Genomic DNA, 19174 nt, shown 5'->3' with positions numbered 1-19174 from the left:
GCTGGAGGTGAAGCCTGTCAGTGTTTTGGCCTCTGGTAGCCACAGACGGTGTAACAGCCGCCTGTGGCTCTGCAGAACCGTATTAAACCGACATCACAGGAGCTGACGTGAACGAACGCACTGATGTTGATCTGTTTTTTTTTTTGAGCCATCTGTTCTGTCGTCACATGGAGCTGATTTTACATCTTTTTCCGCTGACCTGACCCGTTCCACTTTACGGCAGCTCCTGTGATATTGCCTTAATAATGTTATGGAGTCCTGCTTGTCGTTTTATCAGTAGCTGTTGTGTCACTTTTACGATGACAACATGTGCGGCAGAGCCAGAAACTCAGAAATAGTCGGCCAGGTAGCCAACAGGGAATGTTCTGAATGTTCCTCCTTCCTTACATGTGGCAGACGGCTGCACCTGGCTGAATCTGTGTGAGGATGCTGGAAGCATAAAAATAGCAAACTGATGAAAAAGGCTTGTGCACAGTGAGTCAGTAGGACTGCTCAGCCTTTGGCCTAGCGGACCTTCATCAGAGCAAACAGGAACCAATGGACAGGCAGGTAGAAATAATCAATACTGTTCCAATCATTGGCAGCATGCAAAGCAACCGTGTGAGATGACCTCTTTAAACAGACTCTGTGTTTTCCTGTTGTCCTCAGTCTTACCCATGATGCCGTGGTGTTACTGCTGTTACACCACGGCGACTCCGGCTCTCCTCCATGAGCTTCATCATCACTAATCCTGCTGTGCATCCCGGTCAGCTACAGCCGTCAGACTCCCAGTGCTCGCTCACCAGCAGCACCAGGCACACAGTATTTGGATTAAATGGGAATGTGGCTCGTCAGTAACACGGTATTGCAATATTGCATCTATCGTGGCAGCTTTAGATATTCGGGAAAGCAAAAGTACTCTTCGATAGTCACTGTGAACTATTCAGAGATTGGCTGTTAGAGGAGACGTGGACAGGGCAAGCCTGAGGTGCACATGGGGAGTACGTGGTAGAGCTGAAGGAAACCAAATGCCGGATACATTTCCTGTCATTTCATCCACTGTCGATGATGAGACTCAAGAAATAATAACACAATTGCCTTGATGCTAAAGCCCCTGTGTAGGCGCACACTGGAAACTGATCAGTTGATGATGTTGCAAATTAGGTGTGTTTGCATCTCTAGTGCTCAGCAGAGCACCCTTTGCTGCTCTGACCTGCTGCAAACATGATGCACAGCCAGACTCAGGACTCTGAGCCCATTCCTCATCAACAGCAGCCTCCAGCTCTCTGATGTTCTTGGGTTTGTGTGCTGCAACCAGCTTCTTCAAAGTCAGGCGACTGTGACGACCACTCTGGTATCTTCCAGACTGAAGCCAACCTCGGTGGACTTTGAGGGAAGCTTGGGATCACCGTCCCGTCCAAAGCTTCAGCTTCCTCACAGACGGCCTGACGTTTTCTCCTGGATTTCCTGATGCTTGAGTGAATCCATCTTCACCACCTCCAAACGCTGCACGTTTCCAGAGCCAGAAGAAGCAAAGCAGCCGCAGAGCATCACCGAGCCCCCGCCACGAGTGCTTTTCAGTGTTGTTCCTCCTCCAGACCTGCCGCTGATCCACAGATCGCTCAGCTGAACAGAATCCCAAAGCGTCTGTGGCTTATTTCTATGGTTTCAAGCACACTGGAGCTGACTTGTCTTGTGCTTCTGGGTCAGTAGTGGTGAACGTCTATGGAGACCTTCGGTGTTTACTATGCGCCTCACTGTAGGAGCTGAAACCTCAGTGCAGGTCTTTTACGGTCTCTCCAGGGGTTTTGTCCAACAGTATTTCTAGGAACATTCAGTGTCTTTGCTTTCGTTTTGTCCTTTTATCCTTTAAATTCTCTGGACGTCCTCATATTTCTAACATGCGACCAGACGTCGCTGTGAACAAACCTTTAGAGTGCTTGATGTTTTCTGTCCCAGTCACACCTGAAGCAGCTAGTGAGGCCCTTGAGTAGTTGCATCAGGTGTGATTGAGACAATGGCTGATTTACAAATGAGTGCTCTGATGAGAGTAGTCATTAAAAGTGGAATATTGCGCTGAATAACAGGAGCTGTGTTGAGCTATTTAAATAGTTCTTGTTTCAGTTGGTCATTGAACATCTATCCCATCCCTGTCTGTAATGATCATCATCAAAATATATATTTTGTAATCAATATATTTGATGCATGTATAGAATAAAAATGGAGTAGAATTAGACACCGTGGTGCCCGTGAACCTCCTGCTGTGGAGCTCAGTGCTTTTACTTTTTCTTTATTATCTGTATGATTCGCAGCAGACTGAGGAACCCGCTGAAAGTCTGCAGGCTTCAGTAGGAAGCAGATAATGGTGGGTTGTGTTGCCGTGCGCCGGCTCTGTTGCTAAGCTAACACATTGTTTATTCCGGTTGAGTGGGACACAGAGACGCCTGTAAGCAGCTTATCCTGAATAATAAGACCATAACCAGGATGTGAGGCGGCGTTCAGGATGTGAATCATATGAAAAATATAAATGGTGTCATTTAATCCTGAGACTGAGCGGTGGAGGTGGGGGGGGTGTTTGCTCTTGTTGTGTACCTGCCAAAGGGAGGGCAGGTGTGTGTCTGAGCAGTGTGAAGGTGCTGGAGTTTAACACTCTCCCCCCTCTCCTCCTCCCTCCTCTCCCTCGCCGTAACCTATTTGTGGAGAGCAGCATCCTCTGTTTGTCTTTCACACTCCGCTGCCCCCCCTCCTCTAAACTCTGCCGGTGTTTCTGTCGGGGGGGGGGGTCACGCTGATGAACGGCCTCCACAGTGCTGTCTGTCTGCTGACGTCCCCTCGCTGCCGCCCTGCTGTCCTTCTGGACCCTCCTGCTAGAGAGCAGACAGGCGGGTCGGCGCTCTGTGGACGGGCTGCTCATCAGCTAATCACATGCTGGATTGATCAGTGGAGACGGAGGAAACATTAGCTGCTTTATAGACTTTAACAAAACAAGCAGACGCCTCTGGGCTCTAAATGAACAAACAAATCAGGTGTACAGGTGTACATGTGCCCTCTGACACCCCGGGCCTGTTAACTAAATCAGGCTAAAATCATCCAACAGTATCCAGAGATAATACAAATATATTCATATGACTGGCTGATCACGTGCTCACAGGTACACGAGGAAGGTGTGTTGGCAACCCTCCCAGCATGCACTGGGACAGTCTGCTGATCGACTTGTGTGTCCTCAGTCAACGTTCTCTTAACGTTATTCAGATTTGACATGTTGGTTGGACAGAAACATGGAGCTCTGACCTGGGTGCAGCCCAAACCTCTTGAATCGCACCATCTTTGTCTTCCTCAGGCACAGAAACATGAAAGTGAACTTCATGGTGCTGGTATTTATTATTTCTAGAGAAAGGAGCCACATTAGCTCACATTTAGTGAGCTGTTTCAGCACAGAGTCCTTTCTGCACTGACGCTACGTGAGCTAACGTTAGCGTGACCACGTCAACGTGTAGCTTCGGTCTCCAATCAGCTGTTTTCACACACATTTGGATGAATGTACGCCGGGGGACCAGGCTCACCGTTCACGTTTTCCCGGTTCCTCCAGTCAGCTGGGCGTCTCGGATGTCTTACATGCCTGCTGAGTCAGTTCTCAGTTTGTGGTTCTCGCCGCAGTTTAAGGTAAAGATTGATTCTCACTTTTATCCCGTCTCTGACAGAGGAGTGGTGGCTTCAGCAGCGCTGTCGCAGTGACAGCTGATGATTACTTTAATTACTTTAATTGAGGAACTAGATTTCCTTTGAACAGCCTTCAGAAATAATGGCCGCACCCATCACAGGCCACCAGAGTTCATTAGAATGAGTTGACTCGACTCGATTTTAATAATTAATGTAATTTAACATGTATATGTTCTAAAAACAGTCATTAGGAGGAACAGTTCCACTCAAAGTCAACACTGAAGGATCATGTCAGTAACAGAAGCACATTTAACTGTGAACCTTTGAAGGAAGGAGACCTGCTGCTGTCAGGTGAGCTCTGCAGCCCACTGATGAACACTTGTTGTGTGTTTTCTGACGTGAAGGATGTGGTTTCAGGGAGTCCTGCCCAGCCGGTGTCTCCACTCAGTGAGATGTTTGAATAGTTTTGTGTTTCCAGGATCCAAAACCTGAACGATGCTTTATGTGACGTCTTCGAACCATAAACACACTCCCTGTTTCCCATTATTTGATCAGTCCAGATCATGTTATCCTATCAGTCTGCGGCTGAATACAAACAAGGAAGGAAAAGTCATCACTGCCTTTATCTCACCTGGTGTGTGTGTGTGTGTGTGTGTGTGTGTGTGTGTGTGTGTGTGTGTGTGTGTGTGTGTGTGTGTGTGTGTGTGTGTGTGTGTGTGTGTGTGTGTGTGTGTGTGTGTGTGTGTGTGTGTGTGTGTGTGTGTGTGTGTGTGTGTGTGTGTGTGTGTGTGTGTGTGTGTGTGTGTGTGTGTGTGTGTGTGTGTGTGTGTGTGTGTGTGTGTGTGTGTGTGTGTGTGTGTGTGTGTGTGTGTGTGTGTGTGTGTGTGTGTGGTGCTGGGAGCTGCAGCGGATCAGGAAGTTATGTTATATTGTAAATACAGGAACTTTCTGTGTGTGTGTGCCGACAGCAGCCTGAAGGCTGAAACAGGAGGGAGGACGTCGGTGACGGGAAGATTTCTTCACATGTTCCCGTCATGAGTGTCGCCCCTGGTACTGGATAAATACTGGAAGTTAGTGTGAAGGAAGAAAAGTCAAGTTCACGGTCACTGTGTCTGATGACAAGTAATATTTAGTGCTTCGTGTCTTTGATTAGTTTTTATTTGTCTGTAATAGTATATAATGTGTGTTGTGATGTAGATGTTGGTTTTACTATATGTGAACTATATGAACTAATGTGGGCTTCTGAACCTGTTTTCCACTAGATGTAACGGAGTGTGTGGTGACGGCCACAGAAACATTTAACTGAAGAAAAACAGCCACATCAGAGCGACGTCTGTCTGTTATGTTCCTCTGAGTCAGTGCTAATCAGTTTACTGTCACACAGGAGGAAGGACAGTTTTCTAGAAGGACTCATGAGGGATTCATTCGATTATACAAAGTACAGTAAGCTGAACACACAGTGGCAGATCATCTGATTACACCTGAAGCCCCCCAGGTGTGTGTGTGTGTGTACACATACAATTATTACTACTCATCATTTGGGAACTCTATCAACTAAACGAACCCCCTCCAGCTGAACTTCATGCCAAAGCTCCTGATGAATGTAACCGGCTGTAGCTCAGATGGTAGAGCAGGTTCTCCGTGACTCAAAGGTTTGGTGGTTTGATTCCTGGCTCCTGTTTTCTATGTTGAACTGAGGTCATGTTTATTCTCTGGTTCCAGCCTCTCCACTGTGAGGATTTGCTCTCTTTCTCTGTTTTATGCCACTATAACCTAAATATCTGAAGGTTTTGGACTATTGAAGAATATTATTATTATTATTATTTGCACTTGCACAAACTGCTTCTTCAGGAATTAAATGTATGTAATTGTGGCGTAAACTGTCAGAAGTGAGTTCACGGTTGTTGGTGCGAGTGCTGGAGCGCCTGATGCTAAACCGATGTTTTCCTGATGTTGTTCCTGCCGGTCAAAGCCACAAATGTTAATCTCCTGGTGGCGCTAGAGAGCGGATGTTTTAGTGTTGAACAAAATGGTGGACCGACGGACTAACATCTCCATCCTTCGCCACCCCGCTAGCAGAAAGCTAACAATATAGCCCTTAAATACACTTGATGTTGCTGGATGACCTCACCACAGTGTTGAGAATGAACACAGTCAGACGCTGAGCTGGTTTTTACCGGCGGTTATTCCCCTGCCGGTCCCTTCACTTTCCAGCCTCATTTGACTGCTGATTTTCCAACAACATGCAAAACAGAAGCAAACAAACAGACGGAAAAAACACAAATCAAGTCAGGAAACTTGTCTCGTCATGCCGTCCTCATTATTACAACCTGCAGCCTTTATCATAATTTCCCAGCAGCCCCAATTAGATCCAGGTCAAAGTCTATTAAAGGGCTTGAGAGTCAGTTTGGGCCGAGTGCCAGATCCCTGCAGGGACGCTCATTATTCCTCAAGTGCTGCACTCAAACACTCACCTCAATGTCACTCTTGTAAAGCCTGAGAAGGAGAGGTGAGCAGCAGCAGCAGCAGCGGCGGCAGGACGTGACCTTTAAACTGCTTTATAGCTGGGATGCTGTCACCGCACACCACCCATGACTTCATGGAGCCTCTAGACTCTGCAGAGGCGTCGTGTTTGTGCAAGAGACAGTTTTGACATGAGCGGTTGTTTCACCTCGCAGAGCACAGGACTTTGTGTGACTAACACCTTGTTTTAGAGGGTTGTTTTTGTCTCCGAACTAACAATGTAAAACACCAAAGTCACACAATAACACAGACACACTGACTGATGGAGGCAGCAGCTCCTGTGTCCTGTTCTCTAAAACCCCTGTTTTAGTGAATGTAGTCTGGTGTGTGTGCTGTTTGTGGTTAAACCAAAAGGATCTTCCAGGTCTCTCTCTGTAGGGATCCTTTCCATGATGCTGTCACACACTTAGAATAACACTCTGAGCCTCTTCAAAGACACCAGACTCCATTAACAAAACCAGCAATTTTACCTTTCAGAAAGACAGAAGTTGCTGGTCAACTGCTGCCTCGATTGGTTCATTTGTTTGAGTTATTGTGTGACTTTGGTGTGTTAAATGTTTCATTTGGATCCAATACAATGTTTACGCAACATACAATAACACAAACAAACTAATTTATCAAGCCAGCAGCAGAGCAGCAGCTCCTGTGCCCTGTTCTCTAAAATCCCTGTTTTAGTGAATGTAGTCTGGTGTGTGTGCTGTTTGTGGTTAAACCAAAAGGATCTTCCAGGTCTCTCTCTGTAGGGATCCTTTCCATGATGTTGACAGACCATATAAAGCACAAAACCTTTTGTACCTTTATGGTCATTTAAATACCAAATCATGTGCTGAGGTTTAAAAATACTAGATTCTTCTCTCTGTGACTCTTCTAACTCAATTCATCACCTGCACTTCGAGTGGCAGTTCACCTGCGGTCAGTGCTTGAACTTTAACTCCTTCTAGCACTTCAATTTTAACTGTTATTTCAAGTTCTGACAGTATTTGTTACGACTGTTGACGAGGTAAAATAACTGCTTTTGTCAATGGAGTCTGGTGGCTTTGAGGAGAGTGATATAACGACTCTTGTTTCTTGTTTAAAAAGGATGTCAGTGTTGGTTACGACCGTCTCCTCAACCACACTGTAAGCTTTGATAAACACAGATCGACGTGATGTCATGAAGGTGTCGCCTCCCTTTTTGCCGTTGGAGTTTTTATTGCGTTCGACAAAGTATTTGAACAAATTATGTCAATTTCAGGACTTTGGAACGACAGGTTTCTTAGATTAGATCCCGTCAAAGGGTCACCAGATAAACCTGCTGGATGATTAACAGGATGGGGCAAAAGACAACACGTTTCTCTAAACTCAGTCAGAAACGGGCGACATGTGGATTTAGCAGGACGATCAGGAGTTCCTGCTCTGGAGCTCTGCAGTGTGTGTGGGGGGACTGATGGTGCTGTGGAAGGGTTTCTCATGGCAACACATTTCCCCCAGTGTGGAAAATAACAGTTCCTGTAAGTCGTTGTAATGAAAAACTTCATATCTCAGAAATAATTCGAAACTTTCTCAACATAGTCTTAGTATCTCAAAATAATGACTTCAGTATCTCAAACTAATTTTACAAACCTTCTCAAATTCACGATTTACTACAAAAATGACTAAAATCTCAAAATAAAGAGAGATTTTCTCAAAATAATAGCTGAATATCTGAAAAAGTACCTTTTTAAAATACTTATTTTGAGATTTAAAGTCATTGAAATACTAATATTTCTATATAATGATGTGATATCTCAAAATAATGACTTGGTGTCATAAAAAATTTAGAAACTTCCACAAAGTAATGAGTTGGTATCAAATATAATGACACGGTGTCTAAATAAAGTTACTAAAGACTTAGTAACTCCAGTCGTTATTTTAAGAGCCTCTCATTATAATGATGCACAGGGTCGTTTCTCATCGCGTTGGTGGTTTCAATCAGAAACGAGTCACAAGCAGGGGTTTCTCAGGAAGTGGTGAAGTGGTGTGACTGAACTGACAAATGACACCCTGACCACTCTGCCGCTAGCTCACAGAAACGGTTATTGTCAGTATGGATTTGTTTGTCAATTGGCGATTAATCAACTAATAACACATGTGTCCGTGTCCCATTTATTAGATTTATGGCCTTTCCCCCTGCTTGTTTCCCCCGACTGTTCATTTAAGGTCACAGTTGTTATTGAACTGGTCCAGTAGATCACCTCAGCCAGCAGCCACCAAACGGGCTGCAATGGCTGCAACGTGATCCTTTGGGACAACTGCACCTGATCACAGTAGGTCCACTAGAAGAGCTTGTTTGATCCACTGACAGGCTCAGAGTGTTATTCTAAGTGTGTGACAGCATCATGGAAAGGATCCCTACAGAGAGAGACCTGGAAGATCCTTTTGGTTTAACCACAAACAGCACACACACCAGACTACATTCACTAAAACAGGGATTTAACCTTGTGTTGCTGGTCTGCTGCTGCCTTGATTTGTTAGTTTGTTTTATTGTGGGATTGGTTCTGATCCAACACAGTATCAGAAAGGCAATAGAGAAGTGGATTATTGATGCTAAAACACCCGCCCCCAACCCCGAACTTTCAGCCTGTGACTGCAGCCGTCCTCCTGTCCTGAAGGGGGCGAACCAGGAGTCGTAAACCCATCAGGTGGAGCCAGGAGGAGTGAGATCCTCCTTTTAAGCTTCAGGCTTTGCTAATCAGACACAATCCTCTCAACCGTACCCACTGCTCACCGAGGAAACTCTGCAGCAGAGGACGGACGCTTGCTCGCAGGAACAGGGGCAGCAGAGGTCATACTATAGATGGTGCTTTTGTTTCTATGTGGTTAAGAAAAGATGTTACAGGAAGTCTACCCAGAGAGGAGAGTAGATCCTGGATGTGTGCCTGTGTTTAAGCTACTGCTGCCTGAGTCCAGGCTAATGCTGACTTAGTGAATGGCTGGCTTATTACCTTTGTGGTGGAGCTGACTGAAGGAGGAAGAGGCCCACAGGAGACCAGTGCCTGTGCAGGAGTGACCTGATCAAAGGTGATTAAACCTGCTGCTACAAGGACGATTCACAAAACACTCATGTCACACACATCTTGAACCTTCTGGGAAAATGTCAGCATGGTTAAAAGAAAATTCATTTTCTCTACAAAAGGTGTCTTTAAAGCGATGTCCTGAGAGCTCCCAGACCATCCTGTCTACAGCAGAAGTGATAAATTACTGTCACGATGCACTGATTCACCAGCCAAACATCCGTGTCGGCAGATATTTGCCTCGCTGACTGGCCGGTGTTTATCTGTTGTGTTCAGTTTTGTGCTGGCTAAATGTTATGATGGTTATTTTCTGTTGGCGTAGCTAGCAGCTAGCAGCTAGCATACCCAGCTCTGAATCAGCAGGGGGCAAAATCAAGAAAAGCAGCAAATTGTCACATTTTGAGCCCACAGAAGTACTTTTGTGGAATCTTTGGTTGAAAAGGGACATAAACAGTTAGTCACCTGTCAAACTAGCTCTTGTTTAGTGTTCTGTGCTTCGACTAATCCATGAATTGTGACTTCTTTAAGATGCTGAGAATCTAAAAGCAGCAAGACACCAGTAGGACAAACCTGTGTGATCTGTTCATACGTTTTCTTCCTTGACTTGAAGTCAGAACAGTTTTAAATCATTCTTCTGCTGGCTAAACTCCTGTGATCACTTTTGTCTCCCTGCACTAGTTTTCAGCAGAGAAGTTTGTTTGTAATCTCTCTGACTGCTGCAGTCTGCTGTTTTATTTTTAAGGGGGAATGAGACTTTAATAGGTTGTAGCCTGCGTTTGCACCTGCAGTCTGGTTGAGGTTCAGGTGTTTGTGTGAAATGTATCGGGCTCCTCAGAGGTGTCACGTGACTCCCTCACCTGTTCTCCATCTCTCAGGCTGTTTGGACCTGCAGGCTGGAGCAGCTCAGGTTATTACATTACCCAGGTGATCGCTAGTGACTGCTGTCCCTGCTGAACTCCCTCCTCTGAGTTTACACGCTGCTAATTCAGCAGGGTGGGAAATTCCCGTCACCCATAGTCCAGCAGCAGTTAAAAGCTTGTCAGTTTTGGCCGAAGCGCTGAGCGTTTGGTCGTAGTTTTTCTCCTCCTCAGACTCGGCATGTGAAAATATTGAAAGTAGATGAGAAATACCAGAAATGCACTCCGCTGTAGCTGCAGGACAGGACTACGAGTGTATTCCCACAGTCCTCGGCAGGCCGAGCTGTGGTGTTAATGAGGCAACAGCAAGTGCAGCTTTTTGACTTTTCCCACCACATTTGTGCCTCTGGTGAGCGTCTGACCTGAAGCCCACTTCTTTACTGTTTTTGAGTATAAAATTCCCTTTGTGTTTCTCCTTGAAGCACTGAGAGGGTGAACATCCAGGTAGATTTTTACCTGTCACCCAACAAGACCCAATATTTTAAAACGTGTTAAACATGAAGTCAGATTTGGAGAGTGTCCTGTGTCTGTAATCTTAGGAATTTCTTGTTGAAGGAGGATGTTGATCTTAGTCATTTGACAGAGGAAGATCCTCCAAATGTGCCGGATGATTGAACCAAGAGGATAATCGGTTTTATAGTGTGTAACCACGTGGTTGTCAGACAGAACAGCATCACAATAAGCCAGTTTTGATTATTCCTGTAATAGTCTGTATCTGCTGCATCGTGTAGTCAGGAAGAAAAGCACCGTTCAGAGACCTTCTGGCCCTGATTCAGGCTGATCAGGAGCTGCCTCATTCCTACAAACCCCATAAATCAAACATTTATTATCTGTCAGACACAAGCCTGGAGGGATTGTGTGTCTGCAGCTAATCTCTCAAACTACTGGGCCGATCAGCCGAATTATCTATTGTGCACATTTCTGCCTGGAAGCCAAATGACCACTTGCAGTTGCGGTGATTCACAAGTTTTGAAAAATGTGTTTTGTTGACTGTTTTATCTCGTCACCGAGTCCTCACACCAAATTTGAAGCAAAACTACATACAAAATCAATGCAAAGACACGAATCGATGCAAAAAGACATTGAAGAATTGCTGCTGGTGAAGCACTAGCTGAAAATATTCAACTTAAGCTCTCTGCCAGGCCAATGTTTTCGTTTAAAAAGGCGCTCTTCAGTAGAATCTCAGCGCTGATTGGCCGCTGTGACGTCCTGACGTTGAATCAAACACGGAGTAGCCGAGTCGATGTCTGTGGGCTCTTTAATTCAATTCAGCACACTACGGAGGCCAGGCGAAAGAGGAGAGGGCTTGGAGAGACTCGGCGAGCCAGCTGGACTGCCCGTTAAATCCTAAAAACGTGTGTCTGTTACTTGATTGCGGCTTTTAGTCGGACTCATCTATCAGGCACTGGTGAGCCGACTCTTTGTTTTTTTTCAGTTTGACTATCAGACAAAGTTAGAAGTTTCAAGCTGTTGCAAAAAAAAAACAAAACCCAGCGATAGCGAGATTGCCAAATTTCAAAGGGAATTTCGTAATTACTCCCTAAAATATAACACAATAATGACACACAGCACTTAGGACTATAAGCACCGTGGAGAATTGATAACGAGTAAACTTACTGTAAACCTTCGCCAAGTGTTTTTAAATAGCTCTTTGCTGCGACATGAAAAATGAGCTGACAAAGTAATGAAGTTTTTTTTTTTCCTCTTCAGTGTGAGTGAAAGTGAAAAGAGGCTTTGTTCTGTTTTTAAACCCTGTGGGGGTTTTCTGACGAGCTGCGGTCCTTTTGTTTCCTGCTGTCAGCTTCCTCTACCTCCTCCATCCTCTCCGGACCTCAAGTCTTTGCTCCTCTTTCCTCCTCCTGCCCCGCTGGAAGGAAACAATCCTCATCGTGCATGATAATAAGCATCCGATTGTGGAGGTGTTAACGATGCTCAGTTCAGGTGGATTGAAGAAGTCAGATTGAAGTTGTTCAGATGAAGATTATTCTTAGCATGCTGTAACACACTTTTACACTTGGTATCAGGAAGTGTTCACCTTATCTCAATGTCATTATGCAAATTAGCATAGCATAGACTGTGTAGAAGAAGTGGACGTGGCCACCGCGACGTCACCCGTTGGTTTGCAGGCTGCCATTTTGAAGCCTCAAGTTGAGCATGTTTAAAGTCGCCATCTTGGTTTATGACCTTTGCCATTTTGGTTTTGTTACCAGAAGTGACGCATGAGTTTTCTGTCTTTGTTTCCCCGTCTCTGATTGGTCGGTTTTAGGCATGACCCGTCTCTGATTGGTCGGTTTTAGGCATGACCCGTCTCTGGTTGGTCAGTTTTTAGGCATGACCCGTCTCTGGTTGGTCAGTTTTTAGGCATGACCCGTCTCTGGTTGGTCGGTTTTAGGCATGACCCGTCTCTGGTTGGTGAGTTTTAGGCATGACCCGTCTCTGGTTGGTCGGTTTTAGGCATGACCCGTCTCTGGTTGGTGAGTTTTAGGCATGACCCGTCTCTGGTTGGTCGGTTTTAGGCATGACCCGTCTCTGGTTGGTGAGTTTTAGGCATGACCCGTCTCTGGTTGGTCGGTTTTAGGCATGACCCGTCTCTGGTTGGTCGGTTTTAGGCATGACCCGTCTCTGGTTGGTCGGTTTTAGGCATGACCGCTTACTCTGACTGTCTGTTCTAGTTCAGGACTAAAAAGGTCGAGCGCTAAACAAACTCTTCATTTGATCTCCTTCAGCTGCACTCTTGAACTAAACCAACTCACAAAACACTTTGATTAGATTCCTGTGATCCTGTGTGGTTTTCAGGTCGGCTTAGTGACTGCTGACATGGCTGACTGGCCGACTTGCAGTGCTGTATTTTTCTGTGGTAGCTCTGCAGGCAGAGGAGGATTAAGCCCTTTAATGTTGTTATGAACAGCTCAGTCACAGTAGTTGATATGAAGTTTAACTTGGAGCTGAATCAGTTGTAAACCAGATGAGGCCGTCTAATATAGATTTGTCCACAGTCAGAGGTGTGGTTATGCTGTTCATACAGTCGTAGCTCTCAGTTCATCATCCCGGGGGGGTGAAGCCTGAGTGGCCTGTGCTCCAGATCGATGAGCAGGTCTGAGTTATGCTCATGATGGATTTTTAGCCGCGCTAGCAGCTGATCTCCATGGACAGAAGCTCAGTCCACTACTGTGGTCCACACCAAAATATCTCAACATCTATGAGATGCATTGTCATGAAATGTTGTACAGACATTCATGGACCTCAGAGGACGAATCCTATCAACTCAAGTAATCATGTGACCCTTTGTTTTTTGGAGGCAGAGGTGACGGTTGTGGCAGTGGTATCTCCTCGCAAATGGGTCACGGTGGCAACAGGTCAAGTACGTCCTTCTCCAGAGCAACGCTCTCCTCCTGGGGGACCCCGAGGCGTTCCCAGGCCAGTATATATATATATATATACCCATTGAGTTCTGGGTCTGCCCTGGGGCCTCCTCCTGGTGGGATGTGCCCTGAAAACCTCCAAAGGGACCCTTGAGGGCTCTGTTGCTACACAAAAATGCCTTTTCTTGACTTTTTCTCAACTTGGTCAGCAGTTTGAGTCCTTGGAGTGTGAAAGGGACAGACAGAATAAAAACAAGTGGTTGTCAAAGTGTCTCTGCTGAGGTTCTCCAGTATCAGACTGTTGCCCTGTTCGTCTCCACAGTAAATGTGTGGAAGTGAATGGAGGTCAGCTAATCTTCACTGTAATGTGGAGACGGACTCGTCCCGTCAGTCCTGCCTGACGTCCTCAGAGAAGAAGAACCTGTTCCTGCGTGTCCCGTCTGGTTCACTGAAGTTTTTTCTCTGTGTTTGTGCTGCAGCTTTCCGACAGACACCCCTCCTGTGAAGATGAGACCATGGTCCCGGTACTAACCCCCAGAAAAGCCAGCGAACTCCCCGTCAACGAAGTAGCATGTGTCCTGCAGGTATTATAATGCTTACTCTCACTCTAGATCTATCCCTGTAAGTTACTCACCCATTAAAAAAGACGAGTTTAGCAGGTAAATCTTGTAGAAACCTTCTCTGTGTGTTGTGTTGATGCCGACAGGCCGACCTGCAGTCGGGTCTGAGCCAAGAGGAGGTGAGCCGGAGGAGAAACTACCACGGCTGGAACGAGTTCGACATCAGTGAGGAGGAGCCGCTATGGAAGAAATACATCTCACAGGTATTAAATCTACCACCTTTAACCCTCTGAACTGTCATAAGTCTAAACGCTCCGTCTATGTCTGCATTTCTTCTTCTGGTGACGTCATTTCTTGGAGGACCTTCTTCTTCTTCATGTCCCTAAAATGTGTCCAACCTCAGCTAGAAGGTTCCAGAAGTCAGTGAAGCAGAATGAGTGAGAAAAGACTTCAGACTGGAGAAACATGGAGGAAATCCAGGAATCAGACATGTTGTTCATCAGAGGAGACTAAAGACAGAACAACAGGAACACTATAGACCTCCACTACACACTAACACACTGACTAACTATAGACCTCCACTACACACTGACACACTGACTAACTAGTACACACACACACTATAGACCTCCACTACACACTGACACACTGACTAACTAGTACACACACACACTACAGACCTCCACTACACACTAACACACTGACTAACTAACACACACACACTATAGACCTCCACTACACACTGACACACTGACTAACTAGCACACACACACTATAGACCTCCACTACACACTAACACACTGACTAACTAACACACACACACTATAGACCTCCACTACACACTGACACACTGACTAACTAGCACACACACACTATAGACCTCCACTACACACTAACACACTGACTAACTAACACACACACACTATAGACCTCCACTACACACTAACACACTGACTAACTAACACACACACACTATAGACCTCCACTACACACTGACTAACTAGCACACACACACACTATAGACCTCCACTACACACTGACACACTGACTAACTAGCACACACACACTATAGACCTCCACTACACACTAACACACTGACTAACTAGTACACACACACACTATAGACCTCCACTACACACTGACACACTGACTAACTAGCACACACACACACACTATAGACCTCCACTACACACTGACACACTGACTAACTAGCACACACACACTATAGACCTCCACTACACACTGACACACTGACTAACTAGTACACACGCACACTATAGACCTCCACTACACACTGACACACTGACTAACTAGTACACACACACACTATAGACCTCCACTACACACTGACACACTGACTAACTAGTACACACACACACACTATAGACCTCCACTACACACTGACACACTGACTAACTAGTACACACACACACTATAGACCTCCACTACACACTGACACACTGACTAACTAACACACACACACTATAGACCTCCACTACACACTGACACACTGACTAACTAGCACACACACACACACTATAGACCTCCACTACACACTGACACACTGACTAACTAGTACACACACACACTATAGACCTCCACTACACACTGACACACTGACTAACTAACACACACACACTATAGACCTCCACTACACACTGACACACTGACTGGCAACAGAACTACCAGATTTCTCAGAGCCAATCAGCGACAATCAGGCTACATGACAGACCGGCAGGAAACCATATATACTGACTTCACTGACCCTGATTTTTCACCATAACATTACTTTGTTTTTTTTTAAACTCACTTTATATCCTGATGGGTAGTTCCATCTACAACAATGCATCACAGGATGTAAGATCGTCATGTGTTTGTGTTGCCATCCAGTAATCTCTGAGAGGTTTTAAACTTTTCATCACAAAACCAGCCTGTGATGAAACCGTTTATTTGGCTTCAGCCCATAAGGAAAGGGATGAGAAAGTGTAAGTCTGTTAAGTAGCTAAAGCAGGAAAATGAATGTTGTGCAGTAAAAAGTACAATATTTCCCTCTGAGATGTGGTGGAGTGTACCCTACTTGAGTAAATGTACTTGGTCCCAGTGTTTGGCCCGTAGTGCAGATGGCACACACTGTTGAATCTCTCACAGTTTACAGAGTTAATGTGTGTGTTCTCACAGCACATAAAGCAGACAGTGGGTCTGACAGTAAACCGTGTGCTTGTCTCTGCTGTTGGCTCCAGTCTCCACAATGCAGACGGCAGTTTGACCTCGCTCTCTAATCAGACCGTCCATGTTTTAATGCTGCTGACGAGTCTCAGGAAGCCCTTCACACGTCCAGCAGCGGCCTGAATGCAGCTCCAGGATGTGGCCAATATACTATTTTTATCTTGTGCCTGATAAAATGTCTTTGGGCTCGTCATGCTCCAGAGAGTCATTGTTTTATCACGGGAACACAATGTCAGCTCGCACAGTACGCATGTGAAACAGAAACTCTGATTCTGTCTGTTCTGTGTTCTGTGTTGATGTCTTCCTATTTCAGACTTCTCTACATTTAAAGGAGAACTCCACTGTTCTTAAACTTGGGCCCTATTTGCATGTATTTTGGCATCTAAATGACTAATAGGTAGTAAGAGTGTTGGAACTGGTCCAGTAGATCACCAGTAGATCACCTCAGCCAGCAGCCACCAAACGGGCTGCAATGTTCGCAACTTTGGGACAACTGCACCTGATCACAGTAGGTCCACTAAAAGAGCTTGTTTGATCCACTGACAGGCTCAGAGTGTTATTCTAAGTGTGTGACAGCATCATGGAAAGGATCCCTACAGAGAGAGACCTGGAAGATCCTTTTGGTTTAACCACAAACAGGACACACACCAGACTACATTCACTAAAACAGGGATTTTACCTTGGAGTTGCTAGATTATCACTGCCTGAATCTTGTAGTTTGTTTGTGTTACTGAGTGCTACACAAATATTGTCTTAGATCTGAACCAACCCTTTCAAAACACCAAAGTCACACAATAGCACAAGCAAACTAACCAATCGAAATGGAGGCAGAGCAGCAGCTCCTGTGTCCTGTTCTCTAAAATCCCTGTTTTAGTGAATGTAGTCTGGTGTGTGTGCTGTTTGTGGTTAAACCAAAAGGATCTTCCAGGTCTCTCTCTGTAGGGATCCTTTCCATGATGCTGTCACACACTTAGAATAACACTCTGAGCCTGTCAGTGGATCAAACAAGCTCTTTTAGTGGACCTACTGTGATCAGGTGCAGTTGTCCCAGAGGATCACGTCCCAAAGGTGACCTACTGGACCAGTTCCAACACTTTTACTACCTACCAGTCATTTCAAACCTAAAATATATCCAAAATGTGGCCCAGGTTTAAAAATGACCGGTTCAGTTACTGTGTCGTATGTGTGAATGAGTAATTGAATATCTTTGTGCCAAGCAGCTGAGTGACCCGTCCCACAAGCTTTTCCATAAAGCAATAAGAGCTCATATGAATGTAGACTTCCATTAGTTGACGTTCAAAAGACAGTTGAGTCATTGCTGCATACCACGTACTGCACATGTCCCTGACCAGACACGTTTTATACATGAAAGATTTACACAAAGCGCCTTAACATTAGCGTCTTAATTGAGTTATTAAGCACTGGAAACATGCTTTAGATTGTATACACCGCCAAGGGCTTTTTAAAACCCTTTGTCAGTCTAAATAAACAACATATAGATATAGAAATGACTTATTTTACTTCTACTGAATTACTTTTATTCGTTTATACATTTATTTGTTTAAATAGTTCAAAGTACATTTAAATAATTAAGTCATTTATCTTTCAATCTTAAATAATCAGACTCTTCACATCATGGTGTGAAGAACAGTACATTACAAAGTGGATTTCAGACCATCAGCTCTGCCAAAGCTTCTTTATTAGCACCAACCCAGTGTTTGGTGTCCTTATGTAATGGGATGAAGCCACACCTATTATCTGTGTGACCTAAAGCTCCAGACAGCATTCAATAATCTTTTTATAATTAGTTGATAATGCAGAAAAACAGGACGAACCAGAGGAGAGGAGGATGATGTGGGACAAAGGCGTCAAGTCTGTTGTGTTTCACCTTTGACTCGGTGATGCTTAAAATATCCTCTAGTTTGCTCCTGGACAGAAATCCAGAGCTGCTCACATGTCCGTGTGTCCAGCTGATGGACATACAGACGTTACGCCAGGACAAGTGAACACAGGAGTCTCGTTCTCGGTCAGATTTGAGCGCTTGAATAATGGAAGCAGCCGGAGGGAGTTTTGCTGCTGGTCCGTTTTGTCCACATGAACTCTGACAAGGACAGAAGCTGCTGCTGTTGAGCTGAGCAGCCTGAGGAGGAAGAGGAGGAAGGAGGAAGGGAGGAAGAGGAGGAGGAGAAGGAAGGAGGGAGGAGATGCCTCTATGAGCAGCAGCAGAACACAGAGATTAAATATAGAAAGGCAGCAGGAGAGGAGGAAAGAAGGCTGTGTATGACCACGCTGTCACATCCTGATAAAGGTCATGTCACTTCCAGATAACCACACCAGTCACGATAAATGAAACTTTCTGTAATGAAGATTTAATGTAGAATGACAGAAAGGTCACACAAAGGTCTATTTCCTGTTATACTCGATAAATTATTATTCATATTTGATAAATGTTCTGCTTTTATCCAGAAGCTTTTGTGCATATTTTCTATTAAAGGGACAAAAAACGCCTTTTTAATGTGTCTTTAACATAAACGCGTTGTCCCCGGTGCGTCCACAGACCCTCAGACTCTGAGTAAAGATCGTCCTCTCTCTGTTACGGCAGCCTTCGTCAAACAAATATCACTTCTGGCTCAAAAAAAACCAAGATGGCGCCGCACGTAAAGCCAAACTCGAGGCTTCAGTACGGCGGTCCACAAACGGATGCCGTCACGGTGGCTATGTCCACGGTTATTTACAGCTAAAGGATATTGTCTTGGTGGTCGTTTTGGGTAAAACAAAGAATCTCAGCAAAGTCTGGGCTCCCACTCTGAGTCACTTGTAAAATCCCCTCCTGACCATGATTTTCTGTGACTAAAAAGCTTAATTTCCATGACCTATAAACATAACTCCTAACATCTCAGACAGCGGTCCTTCAC

At 45.1% G+C, this 19174-nt stretch overlaps 1 protein-coding gene across 1 annotated transcript in view; it reads left to right on the top strand.

Annotated features, from left to right (window-relative positions):
* atp2c1 (ATPase secretory pathway Ca2+ transporting 1) overlaps nucleotides 1-19174 on the top strand; it is a 42041-nt gene that overhangs the window by 1933 nt on the left and 20934 nt on the right. Inside the window, exons 2-3 of the mRNA XM_070835373.1 lie at nucleotides 13953-14057; nucleotides 14180-14296. Coding sequence (XP_070691474.1) covers nucleotides 13953-14057; nucleotides 14180-14296 — 222 coding nt within the window. The remainder of the gene's footprint in view (nucleotides 1-13952; nucleotides 14058-14179; nucleotides 14297-19174) is intronic.

Source organism: Pempheris klunzingeri, chromosome 8 (genome assembly GCF_042242105.1).
Source record: "Pempheris klunzingeri isolate RE-2024b chromosome 8, fPemKlu1.hap1, whole genome shotgun sequence".
In the NCBI taxonomy this organism is placed as follows: Eukaryota; Metazoa; Chordata; class Actinopteri; order Acropomatiformes; family Pempheridae; genus Pempheris; species Pempheris klunzingeri.
The sequence above is the reverse complement of the archived record's forward strand: the minus strand, read 5'-3'. Positions and strand labels throughout refer to the sequence as shown.